This window comes from Neovison vison, chromosome 3 (genome assembly GCF_020171115.1).
Source record: "Neovison vison isolate M4711 chromosome 3, ASM_NN_V1, whole genome shotgun sequence".
In the NCBI taxonomy this organism is placed as follows: Eukaryota; Metazoa; Chordata; class Mammalia; order Carnivora; family Mustelidae; genus Neogale; species Neogale vison.
Genome location: NC_058093.1, coordinates 41,507,936 through 41,534,173, shown reverse-complemented (window position 1 = coordinate 41,534,173; position 26,238 = coordinate 41,507,936). Strand labels below are relative to the sequence as shown.

Below are 26,238 nucleotides of genomic sequence, written 5' to 3'. Positions count from 1 at the left end.
CCTACTCCAAATGTTTGCCTGCAGGTCAAAGTCCAAGAGCACAGCCTGCCTTGCACTCCAGGGCCTAGATGTTCTTGTGCATAGTAACAGAGCTTAACAACACATGAAGCAAAACTACTACAACTGAAGAAGAAAGAAACAAATCCACAGCAAGAGTTCGAGATTTCAGTACCTCTTTTTTAGAAACTCACGGAAGAAGACAGAAAATCAGGAAAGACAGGAAAAATTTGAACAGCGCTACCAACCAACTTGGCCTGATACTTATGAACACTCCATCCAACACAGAACACACATGCACACAGAACAGTCTCCAAGATAGACCATACTGTGCCAACAACTAAGTCTGGGTTGATTTAAAAGGATTCAGATTATACAAAGTGTGTCCTCAGACCACACTGGGTTTAAGTTGAGAATCAAAAACAGGAAGATCTCTAGAAAATCTTTAACCATTGGGAAGTTCTAAACCCATGGGTTAAAGAAGAAATCAGAAGAGAAAGTAAAATGTATTTTGAATGGAAACAAAGGGAGAATGCAATTTATGAGTATTTGTAGGATACAGCAGCAAAAAACAATCAGTAAACTCATACTATCTGCTCCTGATCACAAGACTTATTGTAATGTTACAGTAATCAAGATGGGATGACACTGGTGTAAAGATAGACAAATACATCAATGAAACAGAAGAAATGACAGCAATAGACCCACAAGTACATAGTCAGTTGATTTTTGACAAAGACTCAGGGATAATTCAATGAAGAAAAGTCTTTCCATTTTTCTGCACGTGGCTGTCCAATTTTCCCAACACCATTTATTGAAGAGGCTGTCTTTTTTCCATTGGACATTCTTTCCTGCTTTGTCAAAGATTAGTTGACCATAGAGTTGAGGGTCTATTTCTGGGCTCTCTATTCTGTTCCATTGGTCTATGTGTCTGTTTTTGTGCCAGTACCATGCTGTCTTGATGATGACAGCTTTGTAATAAAGCTTGAAGTCCGGAATTGTGATGCCACCAACTTTGGCTTTGTTTTTCAATATCCCTTTGGCTATTTGAGGTCTTTTCTGGTTCCATATAAATTTTAAAATTATTTGTTCCATTTCTTTGAAAAAGATGGATGGTACTTTGATAGGAATTGCATTAAATGTGTAGATTGCTTTAGGTAGCATAGACATTTTCACAATATTTATTCTTCCAATCCAGGAGCATGGAACATTTTTCCATTTCTTTGTGTCTTCCTCAATTTCTTTCATGAGTACTTTATAGTTTTCTGAGTATAGATTCTTAGCCTCTTTGGTTAGGTTTATTCCTAGGTATCTTATGGTTTGGGGTGCAATTGTAAATGGGATTGACTCCTTAATTTCTCTTTCTTCTGTCTTGTTGTTGGTGTAGAGAAGTACAACTGATTTCTGTGCATTGATCTTATATCCTGACACTTTACTGAATTCCTGTATAAGTTCTAGCAGTTTTGGAGTGGAGTCTTTTGGGTTTTCCACATAGAGTATCATATCATCTGCGAAGAGTGATAATTTGACTTCTTCTTTGCCGATTTGGATGCCTTTAATTTCCTTTTGTTGTCTGATTGCTGAGGCTAGGACTTCTAGTACTATGTTGAATAGCAGTGGTGACAATGGACATCCCTGCCGTGTTCCTGACCTTAGTGGAAAAGCTTTCAGTTTTTCTCCATTGAGAATGATATTTGCAGTGGGTTTTTCATAGATGGCTTTGATGATATTGAGGTATGTGCCCTCTATCCCTACACTTTGAAGGGTTTTGATGAGGAAGGGATGCTGTACTTTGTCAAATGCTTTTTCAGCATCTATTGAGAGTATCATGTGGTTCTTGTTCTTTCTTTTATTGATGTGTTGTATCACATTGACTGATTTGCGGATGTTGAACCAACCTTGCAGCCCTGGAAAAAAATCCCACTTGGTCGTGGTGAATAATCCTTTTAATGTACTGTTGAATCCTATTGGCTAGTATTTTGGTGAGAATTTTTGCATCTGTGTTCATAAGGGAGTGGTGATGCAACATGGGGGCTTAAGTGCGTAGGAGAAGAATCCATGAAACAAGATGGGATAGGGAGGGAGACAAACCATAAGTGACTCTTAATCTCATGAAACAAACTGTGGGTTGCTGGGGGGAGGGGGGTTGGGAGAAGGGGGGAAGGTTATGGACATTGGGGAGGGTATGTGCTTTTGGGTAAATTGGAAGGGGAGATGAACCATGAGAGACTATGGACTCTGAAAAACAGTCTGAGGGGTTTGAAGTGGCGGGAGGGTAGGAGGTTGGGGGTACCAGGTGGTGGGTATTATAGAGGGCACAGCTTGCATGGAGCACTGGGTGTGGTGAAAAAATAATGAATACTGTTTTTCTGAAAATAAATAAATTGGAAAAAAAAAGGAGAAAAAAAAAAGTCTTTCCAACAAATGGCACTGGTACAACTGGTTGTCTGTACATAAACAAACAAAGAAACAAACTTTGATCCATACCTCACACCACATACAAAACTTAACTCAAAATATATCCTAGACTTTCTTGTGAAACCTGAAACTACAATCTCTTAAAAAAGAATCTTTGTGACCTTAGGTTAGGCACAGATTTCTTAGGACATCAAAACTATGATCCATAAAAGAAAACAAATGGTAAATTAGACTTTGTCAACATTTTAAAACTTCTGTTCTTCAAAAGACACATGAAGTAAATGGAAACACAAGTCACAGACTGGGGGGAAATATTTGTAAATCACGTATCTGTCAAGGACTTGTATTCAGAATACATAAAACCTCTGAAAACTCAATAATAAGAAAGCAAATGGCCCAATTAAAAAGCAACTAGCCATACCTTTCAAAAATGCTAAGATTTTGAAAAATAAAAGAAAACTGGGGAATTGTTCCAGATTTAAGGAGATTATAGAGACGTGGAAGTAAATGCGCTGTATAACCCAGTTTAGATCCTGGATTGGGAAAAGTCACTATAAAGGATATTACTGGGAAAATTCAGGAAATTTGAATATTAGCCAGAGATTAGAATATAGCATTGTATCAACATTACAATTCCTGATTTCATCATTGTACTGTTGTTATACACGAAGGTGAGGTGTTCTTGTTCTTGATGTCTGCAACTAACTCTCCATGCTTCAAGAAGTGTGTGTGTGTAAAATAAGAAGAAGAAGGGAAGAGGATGAGAGGAAAAGAAAATGGAACAAACTATTAAGAACTGTGACCCTGGATGAAGGGTACATAGGAGTTCTTTATTCTATTCTTGCAACTTTATAGTATATCTGAAATTTTACTAAAATAAAATTATTGAAGCAATCTTAACACATACCCCTGTTTTCCACAGACTCTGGACCTCACGCCAGCTCTCTGAGAGGGGTGGCCATCCCTAGTTCCTGGCCCTCTACCGAGGAACTCACGTGTACCATCTCCTGCAGCCCCTTGGGGTCCAGCTGCCTCTGCATAAGACCCTCCATCAGCTGCTCCAGGGCATGCTTCGCATTCACATACAGGGTCTATGGCCAAGAGAGGGGAGCACCGGGCAGCAATGAGGGGGTGTGCGCAGCCACCCACCACGACTCTGCAATGATCCATGCCACAGTTGAGAAGTATGAGGTGGTCTGAAAATCACCCTTTTACTTCTGCTCAGACTGGGTCATTTATACCTATAGTCTCATGTGACATATGAGACAATCTCTGAAGAAGAACCCATTTTACAAAGGAGGAAACTGAACCCCCAGAGTCCAGTTCTTCTGACTCCTCATCCAGGACCAGGGCCTTAAGGCCGAGATGGCTACCTGTCCACAAAAGGTCTGTCCTCCTTCTCCACATTATTGCTGGGAAACAGCCATCCAGTCAGGAACTGCATTTCCCAGAACCTCTTTCATCTAGACATACCATGTGACTATGTCCTGGCCAATCAAAGTGAGAAGCATGGCTCGTAAATCCTCCATATTCTTTCTCTTCCTCTCCAGGGTGGATATCAGTACCCACAAGGGACCTTGAGCCACGCACTGAAGATAGTCAGGCTTCTTTCAGCCAGGTTCCCCCAAAGAAGCAGCTCCATCTCCACCCCCACTGCCAACTGGACTTTACTTGAGTGAGAAATAAACTTTCTTCTTGTTAGATCATGGAGATTTTCGGGTTTAGCTGTTACAGCAGCTAACATTACCTTACACTAACTAATAAGGCCCACTGCACTTTGCTGCCTTTAACCACTCACAGGTGGTTCAGGAGGGTGGGCTCTCAGCACTGCCCGAGTTATCATAAACTTTCAAGTCCTAACCCAGAAAATGAGGTGGCTCAGAGGGATATACCTGAATGGACTCATTATCCTCTGCTGGGGGTTGGAGAGAAATTACAGAATGAATACTGATATCCATCAGCTCATTGCTTTCCTCGGTGGAGTAGAATGGCTTCAGGTTGCTAAGGAAAGCAGTGACAAGAGGAGAGGTCAGAGGGTAGTTGAGACCGTGCCACCCCCACTGCACAGTCCAGGATGCAGAGGCCTGTCACAGATCGAGGGAGAGGTTAGCCTCCCTGGTTGGGGGTGCAGGCAAGCATCCTTCCCCACTCAATAGGATAGCAGGAGGGGCCCTGGGTCTACCCAGCCACCAGAATCCAGTGACTGTGTCTGTGATTGATGGGGAGACCCAGAGGCCCAAGGCTAGCTCTCCGACTTGATGCCTGCTCTGATCCTGTCCTTCTCCTGCTCAGAAATCTTTCCTTGCTCCTCCCTGGCCATAACCACAGACTCCGCCTCCCAAGCTGGCCCTGGCCCAAGGGTTTTCAAGTGATAACTGCACCAGCCAGACCAGAAGCACCTTGGAGCTTCTTAGAAATGCAAACTCTCTGGCCCTACATCAGAATTACTGAATCAAGAATTTCAAATGGAGCCCAGCCATCTGAGCTTTAGTGAACTTTCAGGGTGGTAGCTGGTTGCTTGAAGCATGCCAACTCATTCTTCTCCTATCCTGTCATCAATAGTTCTCAAGCCTAGGTGCATACTGGGGTCACCTACAGAAGCTCTGAGGTGCCCAAGGGCCACATCTGGGGTTCAGGGATCCTTACTGAAAGGTCCAGGGTGGAGTCAGGGTATTGGTATTTTTCACGGGTCCCCAGTTGGCTCGGTTGTGCCTCCAGGATTGGGAACCACCATTCCACTTAACTTTAAACTCCTGCCCTGCAAGGAGATGCTGTATTTCGCCCTGCCGGGAGCTTCCAGCTCCTACACAAATCCTCCTATTTTGTGGCAGATGCCAGACGTTCTGATCACCCCTGTCATATCGACAAAATTGTCAGTAGCCCCCCCTTTTTCTGGTCTTAGATTTTTGTTCTTTTTATTCACCCAAAACCACTCAGCTCTGGCCTGTAATTCCTTCTGTATACACTCGCCTTACCACTGAGGCCCCAAAGAGATGTTCATGAAATTTACTTAAAATCTGCCTATGTGCTGACTCTTAAGGGCACCGGATGGGGGGGAAGGGTGAGGGGGCCACAACAGATATTTCTGCTATGAGCCTAAATAATGCATCTGCCCCCACAGGTGCAGAATTCCCAGAGACCACCCAGCCCATTCAAATACTAACGCTACGCAACTTCTTCCCCCTTCCTTGCCAGTGGGAAGCACTCAGTGGGAACACTCCAGGAAGGCAAACCTGGGATATTATATCACTTTGTACTGTAGTTTGTATCACTTTGTATTAACTATATCAGTGCTGTATCAATCAATAAATTCCTTGACTCCGCCCGACCCAACTAAAAGGATGCCATCTCCCTGCTATCCTATTGAGTGTCATTATGCGATTTCTTGCTCAAAATACCCCCTAATGGACTAAAGAACAGCCAGTCACCTCCCAACCCAGGAGAAGAGCCCAACTTGAACTACTGCTGAGAATTAGGGAAAAGACCTAATGGAAGCAGACCCCATGTCCTAGGGCAGCCCACTGCCCCAAGTGCTGCCCCCAAAGCCCCTGCTACAGAGGCAGAGAGGCCAAGTAGGGGCGACCCTCCCCCTCAAGGAACACTGAAGGGTGGTCTCAGTCTTTGGCCCCACCCTCCGAGACACCTGGGGCCAGAACAGAGGCCCCGCTCACCTTAGGTGTGAGAGGGCCTCCATTGCCATGGTCCGCACAGGAGACACCAGGCTGTCGGTGGGCTCTGCCTTGATGGTGGCCTGCCGGGCACAGCAGGGCAGTGAATGAAATGTCCAGAGCCCGCCGGTGAGGACAGTGAGCGTGGGGGCAGCGGCACCCCTCAGGCTGGTGCCCGGGGCCTTGCACTGTACAGGGTGCAGACACCCCCTATAATGTTCTCACTTTTAAAGGATCACATGGCTGTTAGCATTTTAGGGGAGGCAGCAAAATCTGGTGTGGGAAGGAGTGGGGCTCTAGACAGGCCTGGGGGCTTCTCGCTCAGACCTGCCGCCTCCTTGCTGTGTGTCCTTGGGCAAAGGGCTTCCCCTGCCTGAGCCATTATGTGTAAAACCAGGTCTGTTTCATGGGGCTGTGGCTGCCTGGTGTGAAGTGGCACAGGGACAGATTCTAGTCCAGAGTGGGAGCAGGAGGTTCCCTCCCTCCTAGGGGCCTCCTGTTCCATCCACACCTCGCTTCTCTCAGGGTTGGCTTCCGACACAGGGGCATACTTTCTAGGAGCTGCAACCTTGGAAGGGAGGGGGGAGGTCTGGGGCTGAAGGGCAATGGCTGCCTGTACCTCCATCGCCTCCACCAAGGCGTCTAGCCCTCAGGCAGCTGACGTTTTCTAGAAATCACTGAAGCTCTGTGCAAAAAGAGCTTTTAAGACCTGTCTGTGGCCGAACCTGCCCCTAAGTCCCTCCTGTGGAGAAACACAGGGGCCACAGAAGGGCAGACCCAGTAGACCTCTGTCCCCCAGCCCTGAACCAGCCACCTTCGGGCACCACCCGATTCCTGGCCATCACACCCTTTGTCAGAGAGACAAATGTCACACTCAGAACCTTACAGGGGGATCGAAGCAGAACGGAGACAGGGAGGGGCTTCAGGAACCCTGTAGACCCCTTGTTCCTCAGATGCCCCAAGGAGCTCTGAAAACCTCTGACCAAGGAGAAGCTGGCCAGCAGTTAGACCCAAAAACCGCCCAACACCAAGGAAGCCCCCTACCCAGCTTACAATTATGATGCCAGTAAGAGTCATCTTCTGGGCAAATTGAAAGTCTTCCAGGTCCTTGATGTTTTTGATGGCGGTGGTGACCTGTACCACACTCTTCATGAAGGCCATTTTGAGACAGATGTCCTGTTCCCAGACCAAGAAGAGGGAAAGGTTGGAGCAGGTTGTGAGTGAGCCTAAAGACCCCAAGCCACAGCCCTCATCGGGGAGGACTCTCCCTCCATGCCAAAGAAGAGACGTCCAGAGATGTCTCAGAGACATCTGAACGATGGCAGGCCTATTCTGTCCTTCAGCTCCCTTAACTGAGCTTCTGCCATACGGCCAGGAGGCCAGCCAGGGGCCAGACAAGGCACAGCACTCTGGTGCCCTCTGAAAACACCACCTCCCTCCGTCCCCCGACACCTGTGCCAAAGGACAGCTATGACCATCCGTGGGCACCTTCCCCAGCCAAGGACCCCGAACCATGTGTGTTGCCACAGAGACAAAAGAAGTTGAGATAAAATTGTTTCTGCTTTTACAACATGAATGAGCTTTGAGGACGTTATGCTAAATGAAACAAGCCAGTCACAAAAAGGCAAATACTGCGTGAGCGCAGTTCCATGAGACTCCTGGGGTGCTGAACTTTTAGAGACAGGGAGTGTGGGTTGCCAGGGGCCGGGGAGGGCGGCATGAGCATATGGTCAACAGGTGCTTTTCCATTCCAACAAGATGAAGAGCTCTGCAGACAGCTGCTGGGGACAGTCACACAGCAACGTGAATGTCCTTAATTCCGCAGAAGCATGATTACCATGGCTTGACCTAGAACCCTTGCCCACCTACGCATACCATGGCAGATTTCATGGTATGCGTATCTGACCACAGTTTTAAAAACAATAATGAAACAATTTTTGCTTTATTCTGTATATCTGCCTCCTTGCCCTTCCAAGAAAGCAGCAAGTCCCTCTGCCTCCCTGAGGACATTCCTCCTTCTTGTCCCTTGTTAAAGGGCTTCGGTCAGATGTCAGGAGGGGAGGGGGCAGAGGGAGTGAGCGAGGCTGGGAAAGGGGGGGGGTCTATCCTGTGACTTCTGGGACCAACACTCACCTGCCCAGCATTGCTGGGGAAGGCTGTCTGCCCCACCCCCAACTTCCCCCCCCCACACCAGAGAACAGCACAGTTTGAGGCAATGGGTTTCCCAAAAGCTGGGAGTTGGGTGGGACTCCTGGCTGTCTGCTGGGTGGGGATGGGGGCTCAGACAGTGAAGCAGGAGACTCTGTCGGCCTGGCTCGGATGTGGGGGTGTGGCACGTGCGGTTACCTGGCAGCTGCTGGAGTAGTGATGAATGATCTTAGCTGTGATGGGGTTGTCCACATGGGTGAGGAGCATCTGGGGGTGACAGTACGAGGCCACGCAGCTGTACATCACCATGAGGGCGCTCTTCACTGTCTCCCGCCTCCAGGGGTGGTCCTTCTGCGAGCCCAGTGAAAAGAGGAAGAACCACTGGCTATGCATGAGGGAAGGGCGGGGGGTCTGCTCAACTTGCCCTTCTGAGAGGGAGCAGGACCACCCTGGCTGCACGCGGATGGCCTCTGGTCACATGGCCAAAGGAGCCGTAGAGTCAGCAGAAATGGCTTTCCGGGTGCCTGAAATGCTCATTCATCTACTCATTCATTCGATGTACCTTTATTGAGCACCTACTATTTGCCAGGCACTGGGGACGCAGTGGGGAACCACTCACACCAGGGCCCACCCCGACAGAGGATTCAGTCCAGCAAGATGCCAGCAGCACCCATTCACTGGGAGCAGGTGGTCTGTGGGGACACGGCTAAACAGAGGCCACCTGTACACTCCTTCGTAGCTTCACCTGCCAGGCTCTTGCTCTGGGCCATGGTCTCTCGTGATATCGGGAATCCAGTGGGAACAAGCCTGGGATGAGGTGTTGTAGGGCCACCAAACCCATCATGGAGGGTGGGCAGGGGTGCCCAGGCCCCGCCAGGCCTTGATTAGAAGTCTACCTCTTGGGTCCTGCTTTGCAGAGAAGCTGGGACAGAAGTCTGAGACGCCCTTGAGTCTCTCCATCCAGAGTTTCAGATCCCCCAGGGCAAGGGTTCTAGGTCAAGGCCAAAGCCTGAGGCATCGATGACAGCCTGGGGCTCTGTGTCCTGTGGCAGAGAGGGGCAGCCTCCAGAGGCCAGCCCACGGCTTCCCCGCTGGCCAGCGGCATGTCCTCCGACAAGCTGCAGCGTCCTCTCCTAAGGACCGTGGGCCTGACAGCCCCTCCACCCCAGTACACTGATTCACTGAGGCGGAGCTCCCAGCATGACCGAAGAGGCCACTGAGCTCTACATGAGCAGCTTCTTCAGCTCCACTGGGGCTGTGTGAGGCCTGGGACCCTGCATCCCCTCCAGCACCCAGAGGGAGACTCTGCTCTGAGGAGCCCACATCGGGCTTCCCTTTGTAGTGTCTGAGTCCTAAAAAGGCCCACCTTGTGTCCTTTAGATTATCCAAGGGCTTTGTGGGAGGGGCTGATTCTGAGGGCAGTTTGGTCTTGAGACCCAGCAAGGACCTCGGCTGAGTGCTGAAGGCACTGGTCTATGAGGCCCCCAGAGACCGGACTAGGGAGCGAGGGTGACTCACCCGCCAAGCGCCGATCTGCCAAGACTGCTCCGACTCCTGGATCCTCTCCTCGAAGTCATGGAGCACGTTCAGCACCGTCTTCACCTGGCCGCGGGCACACAGGCCAAAGCACAGAATCACGCCCTGCAGGGAGACCCGGCTGGCTGGAGTGAGGGCGGGTGGCCGAGGCCACAGGAGGACCCCCCCACCCCGCACGTACCTATACACACGGCACACACACACCAGTAGACACACAGGCATGCGTGCACTCACGCACACTCAAGCATGCCTAGGCCCATAACCCCCTAGGGTCAGAGGAGTCTGCTGCACAGGAAGGGGCTGCAGGGCCCCCTCACCTCCCGGTCAAAGTCATTGCCATAGTCTGTCTTGTACAACAGCTCCAGCAGCAGCACCTCCACCTTGTCGGCCTCCAGGCCTGTGGCCAGCGTGAAGCCCAGGGCCCGATACAGAAAGCCCTGGAAAGGCAAGGGACAAAGGAGGCCTCAGCCCCTCGGCTCTGCCTGCCAGGGGTCACCTCCATGGGGGGCCCCCGACCCGACACTCTAGATGGTCTGTTTCAAGGCGCAGATACCTACGCATTTCATAGAGTCTTTGAAATAAACATTCAGGTGTTCTGGAGTATTTTATATTATAAACAAGCGTTTGTGAGGGTGTGGCACCTGGGGTTACCTGGCAGCTGCTGGAGTAGCGATGAAGGATCTTAGCGGTGTACTATAAACACGAACGTATCCTAAACGCTGGGGGCCAAATTTCCTTCCTATAGAGGCTGAATGAATTTCCCCTCACACTAACACATTCAAGAGCACCTGGGGGCAAGCCGTGCTGAGTGCCCTTGCACATTGTCACCATCCGGTCTGTGAATCCCTGCCCGTGTTCTTTGCCCATTTCCCGTTGGCTTATTCTTCCTGTTTTCCCTTTTGCTCATAAGAGAGCCTCAGGTGTGTATTTGGAGAAACCACAAGAACAAACATGTCTTGTTTCACTTAACCCACATAGAAACTCCAGACGGTAGATACGGTTGCTGTTTTGGAAGATGGAAATGCAAGTGGGAGGTGGTAGAACAGGGATTTTTAAATCAAACATTGTCTGGGGCGCCTGGTGTGGTGCCTCAGTGGGTTGAGCATCTGACCTTCAGTTTCAGCTCAGGTTCTGGTTTTGGGATCATGAGATCGAGCCCCTCATTGGGCTCTGAGCTCAAGCACAGAGTCTGCCTGAGGATTCTCCCTCTCCCTCTGGCCCTCCACCTTCTCCCTCAAAATTAATCAATCAATAAAGTCTTCAAAAAAAAAAAATCACGCATCGTCCCAGGCTCCTTTCTTAAGGATCACATACCAGAAGCCTCAACCAGCAGATCACTCCATTGCTATATTTCTCCCAAGGGTCTCTATTCCTTTTTAATTTTACTTATGCAACTTCTTTTGTCACACAGAAAACATTCATTTTCACAGAGCAAAGTTGTCTTTCTTTTCCCTTGTCTTTCTTGGTTTCCTTTATGTATATGAAGGCCTCCTCTGTGTCAAGATTAAAAGCTATTTGTTGATGTACTCTGGTCATTCACAGTTTTCCTTCATTTGGTACACTTCAATCTTTGATCCATCCCGAGAGAGTAAATCCCTCCTTCGTGAGCTTTATTGTCAATATGTTCTGAGTCATTCTCTTCCACTCGTTCATTCAGGTGAATTTGGAAATAATCTAGTCGAATTCCATAAAATTGTCCAATGTCCACAAAAACTCCTTTTGGGGACGTGACGGGGAAGTACTTTGTACCGCAGGTTAATTTGAACAACGTGGGTGCCTTTCCAACATGGAGACTTCCCATCCCAAAGCAAAAGATGTGTCAATGTCATTTCGTTTCTCTCATTGTTCCTGCACCTCCTTGTCATTTCGTGCTCCTATGCTGCTTCCACATACGTCACTTCATCAATAATGCCTTACATGTTTACGTTGTGTCGCTACTTGGAATGGGATCTTTCTTCACTATATCATATTTTTGTTTTATTTGTTTCTGGGAAAGAGAATGATTTCTGCATATCAGTTGTGGGAGAAGACTGGCTCTGACAACAGGGGCTGCAATTCTGGAAGCTACTGGGGGCCACCTTGCTTCTACAGGGAGGTGCTGGCTGAGCGGTGAAGAGACAGGAGGGTCCTGGTGAAGTTCCCTGAGCCACTGTATCCAACTGTGCCTTCTTGAGTTTTCTAAGCCAGGAAAATCCTGCTTACTGATTTACTTTCCCTAAGCAAGGTGAACGATGGCAATACGGTTGAATTCTGTGCATTTACTTATTAAATACTACATAGTTTTTCTTTTTTCTTTTCATTTTTTTAAAGATTTTATTTATTTATTTGACAGAGAGAGAGGGAGAGAGAGAGAGAAAGAACACAAGTAGGCAGAGAGGCAGGCAGAGAGAGAGGGTGAAGCAGGCTCCCTGCTGAGCAGAGACCCCCCCCCCGATGTGGGACTCGATCCCAGGACCCCGAGATCATGACCTGAGCCGAAGGCAGACGCTTAACCCATGGAGCCACCCAGGCACCCTTTTTCTTTTCTTTTTAAAGGGACCCAGGCCCCCACATGCAGCCCCTCATTGGATGTGTCTGGAGTCTTGGAAGCTTGACTGCCCTAAGGTCTGTTATAAAGGAACCTCGAGAGCTTGTTTGGAGGCTCCAGCAAAGGAGAGCAGCTATTTGCATGCCCTTGACCCAGCAACCTTGTTCCTCCTCTATGGAGCAAGGTCATCTTCTTGGATCAGGCAGGCAGCTTCAGGAGAGACACGCATGGAGCAGTGAGGGAGGACGGGGATAACCAGCTAGCCAGGCGGACAACCTGAATCAACCCCGGTGACCAATGAGGTGACAGAGGTCATAGCCAGATCACCCTCACATCCTATGTACAACTTTCTTCCAAATGGACATCTGTCTTTATATTGACATTGAATAAAATCTTAAACCTACACATGTATGTTTAGCTATAGAAGAGTCTCTATAAAATAGTCTTGCTTTTTGTTATTTTACCTACTCACCTATCCAGGCTATCTTTTGGAACAAACACAATTTTTGGTTGACACCTGTAAGAAGCTTTCCTTAGACATCTCTTTGAGATATAGTTCACATACCATAAAATTAACCCACTTAACGTTGACGAATTCAGTGGTCTATTCACAGAGTTGTGCAACCATCAGCACAATCTAAACCTAGAACATTTGGATCACTACCCTCCCCCCATGAAAGAAATCTCAGACCTCTAACAGTCACTGCACATTTCCTGCAGCCTCTTACACCCACTCATCTTTCTCTCTCTACAAAGATGTCTATTCTGGACATTATAAGTAGACAAAATCATATAGTATGTGGGGTTTGGGTTCCTTTGCATCTGGCTTCTGTCACTTAGCATGATGTCTTCAAGGGTCATCCTTTCTGTACCATAAATCAGTACTTCATTCCTTTTAACGGCTGAGTAATAGTCCATTGTACAGATAAACCACATTTTGTTTATCCTTTTGTCCACTGGTGGGCATCTGGGTTGCTTCTACTTTTTGGCTATGTGAATAACACTACAGTGAATATTTATGTATGAGTTTTTGTATGGATGTATGTTTCCGTTTCCCCTGGGCATATACAACTCAGAGCAGAATTCCTGGGTCATATGGTAACTCTGTATATAACACTTCAAGGAACTGTTTTTCCATTCACACCAGCAGCATATAAGTGTTTGCACTTCTCTACATTCTTACCAACACTTGTTATTATCTTTTGTATTATAGCCATCCTAGTGGGTGTGAGGAAATATGTCCCTGCAGCTTTGATTTACATTTTCCCTAATGGTGATAATCTTGAACACTTTTTCACGTGCTTATTCACCATGTACGTACCTTAATAAAAAAATATCTATTCATATCATTTGCCCATTTCTGAACTGGCTTGTTTTTTTGTTATTGAGTGAGAAGAGCTCTTCATATATTCTAGATACAAGTCCCTTACCAAGGACTTAATTTGCAAATATTTTCTCTCATTCCAAGGGTTGTCTTTTCATTTTCTTGATGGTTTGATTTTCAGCATAAGAGTTTTTATTTCTGATGATGTTCAAGTTATCTATATTTTGTTTCTTCACTCAGCTTGTGGTGTCATATCTAAGGCTTTGCACAAAATCAGCTGACAGCAAATGTGAGGTTTATTTCTGTACTTTCTATTCTTTTTTTTTCCTATTACATCAATCTGTCTGCCCATCCTTATGCCAGTACTATGTTGTCTTGTTTACTACTGTTGTGTGAAAGCAGTCTTGAAATTGCAAAACTTGAGTCCTCCAACTTTGGTCTTTCTCTTAATCATAATTATGTTGGCCATTCTGGGCCCCTTGTATTCCCAAATGGATTATTAGGATCAGCTTGTCAATGTCTAAAAAAAAAGAAAAAGGAAAGAAAGAAAGGAAGGAAGGAGGAAGGGAGTGTGGGTGGGAGCGACAGAGGGAGGGAGGGAAAGGGAAGGGAAGAAGGAAGGAAGGAAGGCAGGCAGACAGGTGGACAGGCAGACAAACCAGCTAGGGTTTATGACAAGGATCACAATGAATCTGTAGAGACATTTGCGGAGTATGCCATCTTGACCATATCGTCTTCCAATCTGAGAACATGGATCCTTTCCATTAACTGAGACCTTCTCTGATTTCTATCAATAATGTTCATAGTATTATAAAGACAATGAATGAAATACACATGTGACCATGAGCCAGTAGCTGGATGGGTCAAGTGTACACAAAGACATCCAGCAATCTACCAGTGGGGTTGGGGACAGCTGAAGGTCGTGCTCCAAGCCTCAGCTTGCTTACTCTTTCTTTGTCCCTTCCTGACCTCATCATCTTCTCTTCCAAGCTAAAACTCAGCAAGCCCTTTAGCCTTCTGTGGTTCAGTGTCATCCCCATCATTTTCACCATTTGTCAAAACCTGTTCAGACATCTCGATTCTTGCCTATTGGACTCCGCTAGGAGACCACATCAGGTGGAGAGCAAAGTGAGAGGATTGGGAATCTGGCTACTGGAGAAGAGATCCCCCAGCTTCAACACAGCAGTTTCTTAAAGAAAAACAAAACAGAACAAGACACAAAAACCCACTGGCCTAGACCACCCATATCTCCTCACAGGACCCTGTAGACAGCCACGGGTGCAGCTGGTCTCACACACAGTGCGAGCCTCCATCCCACCGTCCCTGGAGGCCCTTCCCTGTCTGAACGATCCTGACACTGAGCACAAACCTTCTCCAGGGAGGGGCTGTCGAAGCTTTCGATCTGGTTGTTCAGCTCCTTGCTCAGACGCAAGCTCCAATTGGAACCTCGGGTCTTCTTAAGGGAATTTCTCAGAAACTGAGGAGGCAGAAGATGTCACTGGGCAATGCCATATGTCCCCAGTCCTGTTCTCTCCCAAGCTCCAGGAGCATTGTGTGACCTTGAGCAGTGACTCCCCTTCTCTAACCCTCTTCCCCAATCTCTAGATTGCTCAACCCATCAAACCCTGACCCACTGCTAACATTCTGTGGGCCTGGGGAACAGCTGTGGTTTGGGAGCTGGAAGGAGGAGGTCACCCCTATGCTGCTTTCCTGAACACTTGGTCCCTGAGGATAGAAGGCTCTCTGTTCTCCTTTGCTAATGGATACAGCTATAGACATGCTTGGCACCCTCCGCCCCAAGTTTTCTTGGGGGTGTCCTTTAGGGACTCCTGAACTCTCCACACGTCAGCCCCACAAGGGGCCTGCCATGCCCTCCTCCTCTTTCTCCCGACCCAACCTCAGCAAGCAGGATCAAGTCTTTACCTGAATCAGCTTGTCCTCCCAGGTTTTCTGATTCCAAGTAAACTCAGTATGTTCTGCAGAAAGAAGGTCCACACTTGTGGACTTCTTCAGCTGCTCCCCTCTGGATCAGCCTCCTTAGTCAGGCATTCAAAGCCCTCCATGCATGGTCTCAGCACATGCTGCATTTCCCTCCCTGCTTCCCCAAAGACCCAAATAGGCCTCACGGGTCTACCCTGAGCTTTGGCTCTTGCTGCTCAGTCCATGTGATTAGTACTCCAGCATGCACACTAAGAGAGGAGCTGACTTGGCCTTTGTGCCCTGGATGCCTCACCTTCCAGGTACTTGACCAGCAGTGGGATCTCCAGCTCCCACATGTCAGCCATGGAAGGAGCAATGCTCTGTCTCAGGGTCCTCAGGAGGTTGAGCATGGCTATCCCTCGGCCCTCCCCCTTATACGGGGATGACATCAGCACCTGGGGAGCACCAAGACTCCAGTGGGGGCCTGCCCCAGACTGGGCAGTGCCAGGCATAGCATTTTGTTCCCAGAAAGAAAAAGAGGAGTAAGATAGTGGGCTTTCTCCCCACCCCAGGCTTCCACGGAGTGTGGATTTGCGCCCATAGTCAACATAAGGAGGAAAACTGGGGCACCTGCGTGGCTCAGTCATTTAAGCGTTTGACTCTTAGGTCATGACCTCAGGGTCATGAGATCGAGCCCCACGTCAGGTTTTGTGCTGGGCATGGAGTCTGCTTGGGATTCTCTCTCTTCCTCTCCCTTTGACCCTCTCCCCACTCTCTCTCTCCCCCTAATAAAAAAGAAAAAAAAAAAAAGAGGAGGATGAGAAGACACAGGTAAATGCCTATGAAGGACCCTGGGGGTAGGCAGGCCATTGGCAGTGTCCTGGAGTTGCTTAAGGGCTGCTCAAAGAATGAGTAGAGGAATCCAGGAGCATGTCCTTACCAGGTCCCAGGGCATCCTAACACACTGCCCCTGCCACGTCTACCCAAGAGGAATGAAAGGGACCCAGAAAGCTCTGTCCTCCCAAGTGTCTAGCTCCCTCCTCCCACTGGAGGCTTCAGGAATTAGGAGCTCAAGGGAGAGGGGCCACAGGCAATGGCCTCAGTCATGCCAGGGCATAGCCTGGGGGAGCCACTCACCAGGAGACGGGCCAAGAGTTTCTGGGGTGCAGGCAGGTCCACTGAGGAAGAAAGAGACGCGAACCTACGCCAGTTGCCCAGTTCATACCAGGATGGGCCCCCAGACCCCTAGGGCCCGTGCCCCTGAGAAGGGCTCTGCCCTGGAAGGTACTTCCCCAACATCATCCCATTGCCCCCAGAACAGAAAATGGGTTAGCACAGGGACCAGTGATATGTCCATAAAGAACCTCATTTTCATTGGTTTAGCCTGGGAAGAGGAGAGAATCAATGACATCATTAGAAGATGTCAGGGGGCGGCCTAGCCCAGAGTCCAGGTAAGGTCATGAAGAAGACCTCCCCCCCATTTGCCATCCCTGGGTCCTGAAGGGCTCCTAAAATCACACCCACCACCAGCAAAGCCCATCCAGCAAAGCTCCAGGCCCATGTGAACAGCTCCCTTGGAAGAGCAGTGTCACCCCTCTGTTGGGGGAGGGGAACTCGGGGAATGAACCGCCAAAGCAGGTTTGCACAATTTTAACACATCCTCAGACACAGTAAGGGTGGGCCTTCGGCCTGGCTGGCTGGGATCCCGGCGGCTTCCTGGAAATAGCAGAGCGGCTACTTCCCGGGACACCAGTAGTCCACCGGCCCTATCTCACAGGCTATGGCGGGGAGGCTGCCCACCGTGCCTGCTCTTGCCGGCCACGCTGGCCTCCACGTCCTTGGTGTGGAGCTGGCGTTCTGCCAGGTTTGTGAGGCTGATGCAGATGGGGGTCAAGGCCTCCGTGTAATCCGTCTCCATGATATAGCACAGGAGCCTCAGCCAAAACTCCTGGGTTGAGGAGCAGGGAGGAGGAAGCGTTAGCTGGGGCGCCCATGGCCGTGTAGGAGACCCATCTCGCCGCTGCACAGCTCGCCTGCTCTAAGCAGCGGCTCGATAGATTGGAATTCCCATTACCCTCCTCGGTACTTCTGGTCTTAAGATAGGCTGCCCCCCGGACAGGGAGCATCTAGCCCAAGGCCTCACTTAAAGGACAGTGATCCCCTCCTTGTGCTATGATGGCAATTTTTTTCTACTTTTCTTTGCTACATCACACTGCGTTGCCATGAAAAGTTGGCACATTTGTTCCTCCTTCAACCTGTGTCTTCCTTGGGGTTATACTGAGCTCTTCGAGCATATGGCCTTCGTGTCTTCATAGTAGGAACTCACTGGATGCTTGTGGAATTAATCCACTAAAATCATCTCTGCACACACACACACACACACACACACACACACAAACACACACACACCTGGACTGGAGGGGCTTTAAGGAAATTGACACATTTCCTGCTCTAAGTCAATGGATACATACTGAGACCCACTGTGTGCCAGGCACTGACTTAGTCTCTGGTACACTAGGTTCCCACCAAGGACCCAGCTCTGGAACCAGATCTTCAAGAACAAGAGCTCAGGCAATAGGAAGATGAGGGGCCCCTCCAGACATCCCAGACAGTGGGAACAGGAGAAGCAAGAGCGCAGAACCCTGGGCATGCCCCATCCTCCCTGGAGCCCCAGGGTACAGGGAGCATGCAAGCCAAGCTGTCAGCTGCAGGGGCCCCACCCAGGGGGCAGCCCCACACAGGGGGCTGGCTGCGGGGCTGTGGGTCACACTCACATTGGTCATCCCACTGACGGAAGAGGTTATGATCTTCACGGTGTCCATGGTGACTTTGTGGACCATCTTCTCCTCCAGGTCCCTCTGATAAAAGCTCTCTCGGTGATTTGTCTGGAAACCAGAACCAAGGGGGTCTCAGCTCATGGGCCGGCAAGGGCTTGCTGCAATCTCGGGCATGGTCTCCTCACGCCTTTGAGGCTCAATGCCCAGATACTGGGTCTCCAGGGTTTTCTAGATGTACTGCCCACACCTCTACCTACAGCTCGCTGTGAGCCCAGGCACTGGTGTCCTGAACGTAGAGATGGGAGCAGAATCAAGCATGGGGGCAGCAAGGAGATTCTTCCCTGAGGCTCTGGAAACTACTTCCCAAGACCAGCTGCACCATGGTCTGCCTATCAGGGCCACTCACCAGCTTGTAGGTGGACAGAGTCAGCTGCACGGACACGTACTTCAGGCCCCAGCCTTTGATCCTGTCCTGGTAGCCAGACAGAGCCAACTGGCCGATGATGCGGAGAATAGCCATCCTCACCTGAGGGGACAGGGCGGTGGACATACGGGAATTGGGGCGGGCTCCATGGTGGGGAGGCTCTGCACCTAACTCCCAATGTTGGCCCATGAGGCAGCTAGGAATTCGGAGTACTCTGGGTGGGAAGAGGCCTCAGAGGCAGTAGCCCGCTCCATCCACCACCCCCTGCCCCATCCAGAGAATCCCACTGGGCAGCATGACCAGCCAGGAGCCTTATCTCCGATCTCAGGCAGCCCTGGTGGGGACAGCCCGACTCTTACCCAGGGCTCCCCAGGCTTGGGCTCAGGCTTGCTATGTGGGCTGGCTGTCCTCTCTTGACAGCCTGCACATTTTTGAGAACAGCTCTGCCTAAATCTCCAGTCCAAACCCCTCCCCCACCCCATCTCACGCCCTCTCCCATCACTGCAGACCCTCCCCTTCCTGGACCTCCCCTGCCCAGGGGCCGTGCAGGGCCTACAACCAGAACTGAAGCTACATTGCAAGGTGGCCGTGGCTCCAGCAGAGTCTGGACTGTGGGGTTTTTTAGCCTTTATTTGGAGGGTACAGGGTGTCTCCCTCTGCTGCCTTGTTCAAATGCAATAAAGGTTTTACAAAACCCTTGGGCAACCCCGCAGCGCTGGATAAAACCAGATTCACTCCGCCTCTCCTCTGTCCAGGCACTGACTTAGTGGTGTCTGAGCTCCTTCATTGGGAAACTCCAGGTCCTCGATGCGAGCAAGTGTCTCAGGAGCAGGACCACAGCTCAGGGGGCACCTGTCCTCAGCCCTGCTCAGTGCTGGCCGGGAAGCTAGGCTTCCCATCAGAGGGCCTGCGGCAGGTGGCCCCTGCCCACAGAGCGGGAGAGGAGTGAAGGCCACACACAGGACCTCCCTCTGCTTCCCCGCAGAGTGTCCCAAACACCAGCCCCTTCCAGGTCTCTGCCCTGTTACCTTGAAGCGGGTGTCAGAGAGGGTGTTCTTGACAACCCGGATGGCCAGGTAGATGGTCCTGATATTCATTCTGGGCTCTGAAAGAGGAAAACCAGCCTGGAGGGCCACCAGCCTCAGAGCTGGGCTCTCAGGAGATGCCTGGGAGTAGTGAGACTCCCAGAGCACCAGGCCCACCGGCCACCTTCCCCCCAGAGCCAGGTGTCAGGTGGCTTGGGCCTCCTGAGAGCCTCTGACTGCCACCACGGCTCAGGGACACCTCCCTCAGAAGCCTCACAGCCACCTTCTCATCCTCTCAACCTGTCCCACCCCACCTGGCCGGGGAGGGCTTTGTTTCTGTGCCTCAGTCCCTTGGCCTCTGCTTTGTGATCCTCTTCAGAACCCAGGTGGACTGTCCTAGAGAGCAGGTCTCCACCTGCAAGTCCTTTGGGGGGCACCCAGGGCCAGGCACGCACAGGCATGGGCACAGGCTGCAAAGCACCGCAGGGCAGAGGCTGCTGTGTTCAAAACTTGTGTCGGCCACATCCTAGTCATGTGACCTCAGGTGAATGCCTCAGCCCCTGCTGCCTCAGTTTCCCTACCTTTAAAGTATGGATAATATGAGGGTGCCTGGGTGGCTCAGTCGGCTAAGCGTCTGCCTTCAACTCAGGTCATGATCCTGGGGTCCTGGGATCAAGTCCCAGGTGGGGCTCCCTGTCAGCGGGGAGTCTGCTTCTTCCTCTGCCCCTCCCCCCCTCTCATGCTCGCTCTCATGTGCGTACACGTATAGGCACAAAAGTAAATGAAATCTTTTTTAAAAATGTGGCCCATAATAGTACTTCTCTCACAGAGCTTCTGTAAGCAATAATGAGCCAACACAGTGCTTGGCACACAAGAAAGTACTTTCTTTGTAAGTGCTTGTGACTCATAGAACCAACGACGGCCAATTCAGGGAGGAGGAAGATTAAGAGAGGTAAGAAAGAGCCGTGAGAAGGTTTTGGAGAGGTCCAGTAGGGACAGAATTACAGTCAGATGCTCAACTTGACACTAGACTCCAGGCTAGATATTTCTACAGGTCAACGGTGGTGGAAGAAAGAGAGGGAAGGAGGCCAAGGGGAAGGTAGCAAGTCATCGCGCACTAAGGGACCGTGATACAGTCTTGAGTTTTTTAATCTGCAAAGTAGAAACTTGCTTCTGATCTTAAAAAGAGTATATGCTCATTGAAAAATTAAAATAAAAGATAACATCTCTAAGCTCATTTATGCAAAAATAACCACAGATTCCTTGCAAGTAACCAAGGTCATGCTCCATACACTGTTCCCAAACCGTGCTGATGTGCTCAACAGGGAGGCCATCCTGTCCACGAAAAAGTACAGATCGACTATACCCTTTATGGTTGAGTCATAGTCCACTCTGTGGATAAGCTATCATTTGTTCCAGAAATTCCTGTAGAAAAACCTGTAGGTTGTTTCCAATGTTCTGCTTTTATGCACAATGTGCTAACGAACATCATTGTCTAGTTACCTTTGGGCATCGATTTCCTTCAGACAATGGTCAAAAAGTTAGATTGTTTAGCCCAGGTTTCGGTCCCTATGGAAGTGAGCACTCAGAATGCTTTATCAATTTACACCCTTGTCAGTGAAGTGCAAGGAGCTAGTTTCCTTTTATTCTAGCACAGGGATTAGCTGTACGCCTATTTTTATAAATAAAGTTTTATTAGAACACAGCCACACTCTGCAGGTTATGACTTCTTTGGCACAGCTGAGTCTTTTTTTTTTTTTTAAGATTTTATGTATTTATTTGACGGAGAGAGAGAGATCACAAGTAGGCAGAGCAAGAGGAGGGGGGAAGCAGGCTCCCCGTTGAGCAGAGAGCCCAATGCGGGGCTCAAACCCAGGACCCTGAGATCATGACCCAAGCCAAAGGCAGAGGCTTAACCCACTGAGCCACCCAAGGGCCCCAGCCCAGTTGAATCTTAACTATCACAGAGACCAGATAGCCTGTAAAGCCAAAAGTATTTTTACTATCAGGTCTCTTACAGAAAAATGGCTAGGCCAACTCTAGTCATTATCATCTCTTTCCACCAGACAGAGAAAAATGGTCTCATTGTTGCTTAAATTTGGGCTTTTTTTTTTTTTTCAGAGAAGTCTTTACTATTAGCAGAATGTGCTTCATATACAGTTGCCCAGATTGTGCACTGCACAAGGACACTCAGTTGAAAGACTGAACAGGAGTGGTCCATGCTCTTCTAAGCAAATCATGTTCCTGCAGGGCCACCTGCTGCCAGCAAGGGATACCTTGTTCCAGTTCACACAAAAGTGCTGTCTGAGCTGGTGCCATCCTTGGGGACAGGATTTCCCTTCTGACTGCAAGGCCAGGTTTAGAGTTTGGCCTTAGGAATTTAGAATCAGGAGTTTTGACTACGATTGGGCATTGGAGCTTTAGGACTAAACCTACACAATGTAACTAGGTGTTATTTAAGGTCTTTGATTTCATTTAGGGGGTGGGGTTTGTTCTAGGATTCGGGTTAACAGTTTGGAGAAGCTGCGATTCAGAGTTTGAGGAGAGGGTTGAGGGTGGGGTGTAGGGGACACAGTGCTGGTTAGGTTCAAGGGTAGAAAATATAAAACAACCTCGGTCCACCCAGTAGGGTCTAATAAAAGAGGAAATGATGACGGTCCAGACACCGGTGAGACCTGCCTCCCCAGCCTCCCGCCTGACTTCCCACTCTCGCTCACCATCTGCGCTCACCACTGCCCTAATCAGGGTCAGGGTCCCCACACGGATGGCCTCCTTGCTCGTCTCCATCTGACTGAGGAAGAACTTCATCAGCTCCTTGGGGTAGGACCGGGCTGCAACGGGAAGGACACCTTCAGTTCTGCCCATGGAGCCAGAAGGAGGTGGAGGAGGCAGCCCAGGGCCAGGCCTCCCAGAGGCTGGGGCTCCCATAGGCTCACCTGGGGCGGGGCGGGGCAGGGAGGGAGGGAGCCTCACCGAGAGCTATGAAGCAGTGCACAATCTCCGCCAGGTTTTGGCTGCTGTATTGCTGCTGGGCAGGGGCCTTGGTGCACACCTGGGAAGTGAGGGTGCAGGGCAGGTGGTGAGATCACAACCAGAGAGCAGACACAAGTGTAGGGGCAGCCTGGGGCGGCCAAACCAGAGGGCACAAGGGCATCACCGCCTTGCATCCCTGTGGGATACGGGAGCCAGATGAGCGAGACGGGGGCTCCGCCACCCTCACACCCTTTCCCCTGGCCAGCCATGCCACCTGCCACAGCCCACTTCCCGCTGATCCACCCTGAGGATGCCAGCACCCAGCCAAGCCTGCCGGCCTCACCTGGATGTGGAGTTCGGTGAAAATGGTGTGTAGTTGCATTTGCGGGACGGGGGTGTTGGTGATGACCGACATTTCCAGGATCTGCCTCAAGACCTACAATGGAGAGGCAAATGATTGCAGATGATCTTCTGCCGATTCAGAGTCAGTTCACTCTAGACTCTTGCTTCTTAGCATGGCCCGTCTGCTGGTGGTATCATCATCCTCCCCGACCCCCACCCCGGGAGCTGGTTAGAATGCAGGCTCTCAGGCCTGGCTCCAGACCTGCTGAATGCAACCCTGCATTTTGGCCAGCCTCCCGGCAATGCCTACACGCAGTTAAGCTTGCAAAGGGCATGTGAGGCCACTGAGCATGGCATTCTTCCCCCTTTCTCTTCTATCCACCTGGAAATGAATCCCATTCTTTCACCAGGCCGATCTACGGCGGCCCTGTAGATCTACCACATGAATTTCTGTTCCTTGCTTTTAGAGTTGAGCACCACACCACACCAGCAAATCAGTGATCCCCTTATAATATATCAGCCTGGGTCATACCTCCACGTGGAATCCTACCAAGAAACTCCACCTTTTGTGGGTTAAGAGCTGTCTTGGGTTAAAGGGTCCCACGAAATGCATGAGGCTTTCCAGATGTAGTTAGTTAAGGGTCTCAGATGACACCATACTGGACTTAAGGTGGGCCTTAAGTCCATGGTGTCTTTATAAGAAAAGGAGAGGACACGGGCAGGCACAGAGAAGAGACCACATGAAGAGGAAGGGGTCACACTGGAACGATCCAGCCACCAGCCATGCAGTGCCTGGGGACATCAGAAGCTGGAAGAGGCAAGAAAGCATTCTTCCCCAGGGCCCCCGGAGGGATCACTGCCTCCCAACCCTTCGATCCCTGGAACTATGCGAGAATCTGTTTCTGCTCTTTTAGGCCACCCACCCTGTGGTTCTCTGTTATGGCAGCCCTGGAAACAAACACACAGCCTCACTGTGGCCTCTGAGACCGTTTGGGTCCTCATCCCTTCCACCTGGAACAGCAGCGTTCATTTCTCAAGAATCCAACTGCTGGGCCCAACTCCTGCCCGGGGGACAGCCCCCTGGGAGTCCCAGGAACCGAAGCTCCATCAGGCGGCTGGCCAGCGGCCTCTCACCTGCGTGACGAAGAGTGCCTCCAGGCCGCCTCGGTACTCCGCCAGCAGCAGGGGGATGTAGTCGTACAGCTGTTCCCGCAGGTCGTCATTGGGCAGGAGGAGGTTCAGCATCGGCTTCAGGGACTTGATGACCCCCAGCTTCACCTGCCCCAGGAGCCCGGGCCCCGAGGCAAGGCCCAGTGACGTCACACCAACCAGAGTGCCAAGCTCGCGCGACAGAGGGGACCTAGGAAGTAGTTGAGGCCCCGCCCGAGACCCCACAGGCAGGCAACGAGGCCGGATTGTCCCTGTGAGTCCCAGCTCAGTCACTTAGGAAAACCTGAGTGCCTCAGTTTCCTTATCTGTAAAATGGTCCCATAGCACAGAGTTGATGTGGAAATAGCTCCCCATGGTAAAAGGTGCTATAACAGGGACCCTCATCCAGCAAGCCCCGGCCCTTCTCAAGACGGCCTCCTGAGGCTCCAGGCCCCACGTGGCTCAGCAACTCTGTTTATCAGGTCACTGTCTCTCCAGGGTTCCGGGAATGAGGCCGGACCCAGCGGTCTCTCTGTGTTCCTAGCCACACAGGCCGGGGAGCTGTGATCTGCGGGACCACGGGACCCTTCCCCGCACCCGAGAAAGGTGCTTCTCACCTCGGGGTTGTGGCTCCTCAGCCACACGGTCACAAAATAGCGGTACATGGGGAAGAGCTTCATGGCAAACTGATCCTCAGTCATCACAGGGTACACGCTGTCCTCCAGATGCTTCAGGTAAAACTGCACCATCTCACAGAAGGTCTCCATGGCTGCCGAGGGGGGAAAGCAGTGAGCCCTAAGGGACAGGAGCCGGACTAGGCCTCCCCTGGACTAGCCGGACTAGACCTCCTCCAGGACGGTGTGCTTGCACACTTCCGGAACCAGCAGGTGACCCAGATGGCCTCAGCCATCCAGGAAAACCCTGTCTTTGGCCTGACTTGAGCAGGCCCACTATAGGGCCATTTTCCCCGGTCCCTGTTCCAGGGCTCCCGTCGTCCTTCCCCGGCCTCCTCCTGAAATGCTTGGAACCGAGCCTGCTTAGCTGAGTCCCAGTGTTGACCTCCTCCCGCTAAGCCACCTTCTCCTGAAAGCACATAGCACCCCTACCCCCAAGAGTGAATCAGAGGCCACACGACGCAGGAGATTGGGTCACCGTTTGGGAAGAAACATCTTCTGTTCAACAGACCACCCACCAGCTTGTCCCAGTCCCACTTCGGGCACCCTGACCGGGCCAGACAGGCAGACCAAGCAGACACCTACCACCGCAGATCACCTGCCGCATCTTGGCTTCGTTGGCAAGTCTCAGCATCGTGAATATAGTGGCCAGGGTGATGCCCATGTATGGCATAAACTCGAACACTGTGTAGGGCGCGAGAGAGGACAGGGAGCAGGGCCAGGTCAGCAGGGGTGAGGCAGAGAGGACCAGCCCACGGTCTGCCGCCTCCAGTCCCCACGGGGGCAGAGCATGCCACCAGGGCCACGGGAAACAGCACAAGTCAGTGCTACAGGGAAGGAGGGCGCTAGCAACAGGTATAGGGGGAAGGAGACAGAAGAAACCCAGACGGGGCTGCAGGGAAGAGTGGGCAGAGCAGGAAGTTGGGGAGGGGAGACTTAGTGGGGCTCTGCAGGTAGATGCCTGGCTCTTTAGGTGTCCCACAAATGTCCTTGGATGAAGGAAGAAACAAGGAAACAGCCAGTGAGAAAGAGGGACCAGAAGAAGAGAGAGAGGAAGGAAACCAAGAGTTGGACGGGGAGAGAGGAGGGATTATGGAGGGACAGAACCACCCTTCCCCACTTCCCCCAGGCCTAGCCCATCCAGCTGTCCCCTCGGAGTGGCTAGTCCACTCAGCCCCACTGCCTCTCTGCCATCTCTCTCCATCTGCCCGGCCCCATGTGACCAGAGCCAGTGCAAAATGCGACATGCTGGCCCCTGGCCCCTTCCTGAGTCGCTGTCCTCACAATCTCCATGCCCCCACACTGTCCCCAAGCCCCTGCCAGCTCTCTCCCTGGG

General features: G+C 50.7%; 1 protein-coding gene across 1 annotated transcript in view; it reads right to left on the bottom strand.

The window, feature by feature from the left end:
* Positions 1–26,238, bottom strand: part of MROH2A (maestro heat like repeat family member 2A) — a 45,385-nt gene that overhangs the window by 12,946 nt on the left and 6,201 nt on the right. Inside the window, exons 7-27 of the mRNA XM_044240887.1 lie at positions 25,488–25,586; positions 24,846–24,997; positions 24,214–24,357; positions 23,081–23,173; positions 22,738–22,816; positions 22,482–22,595; positions 19,768–19,844; positions 18,722–18,841; positions 18,313–18,423; positions 17,339–17,486; positions 16,676–16,716; positions 15,852–15,993; positions 15,542–15,594; positions 14,988–15,095; positions 10,085–10,204; positions 9,750–9,872; positions 8,430–8,582; positions 7,137–7,259; positions 6,087–6,166; positions 4,308–4,416; positions 3,411–3,506 (exon numbers count right to left, since the gene is read on the bottom strand). Coding sequence (XP_044096822.1) covers positions 3,411–3,506; positions 4,308–4,416; positions 6,087–6,166; positions 7,137–7,259; positions 8,430–8,582; positions 9,750–9,872; positions 10,085–10,204; positions 14,988–15,095; positions 15,542–15,594; positions 15,852–15,993; positions 16,676–16,716; positions 17,339–17,486; positions 18,313–18,423; positions 18,722–18,841; positions 19,768–19,844; positions 22,482–22,595; positions 22,738–22,816; positions 23,081–23,173; positions 24,214–24,357; positions 24,846–24,997; positions 25,488–25,586 — 2,285 coding nt within the window. The remainder of the gene's footprint in view (positions 1–3,410; positions 3,507–4,307; positions 4,417–6,086; positions 6,167–7,136; positions 7,260–8,429; positions 8,583–9,749; positions 9,873–10,084; positions 10,205–14,987; positions 15,096–15,541; positions 15,595–15,851; positions 15,994–16,675; positions 16,717–17,338; positions 17,487–18,312; positions 18,424–18,721; positions 18,842–19,767; positions 19,845–22,481; positions 22,596–22,737; positions 22,817–23,080; positions 23,174–24,213; positions 24,358–24,845; positions 24,998–25,487; positions 25,587–26,238) is intronic.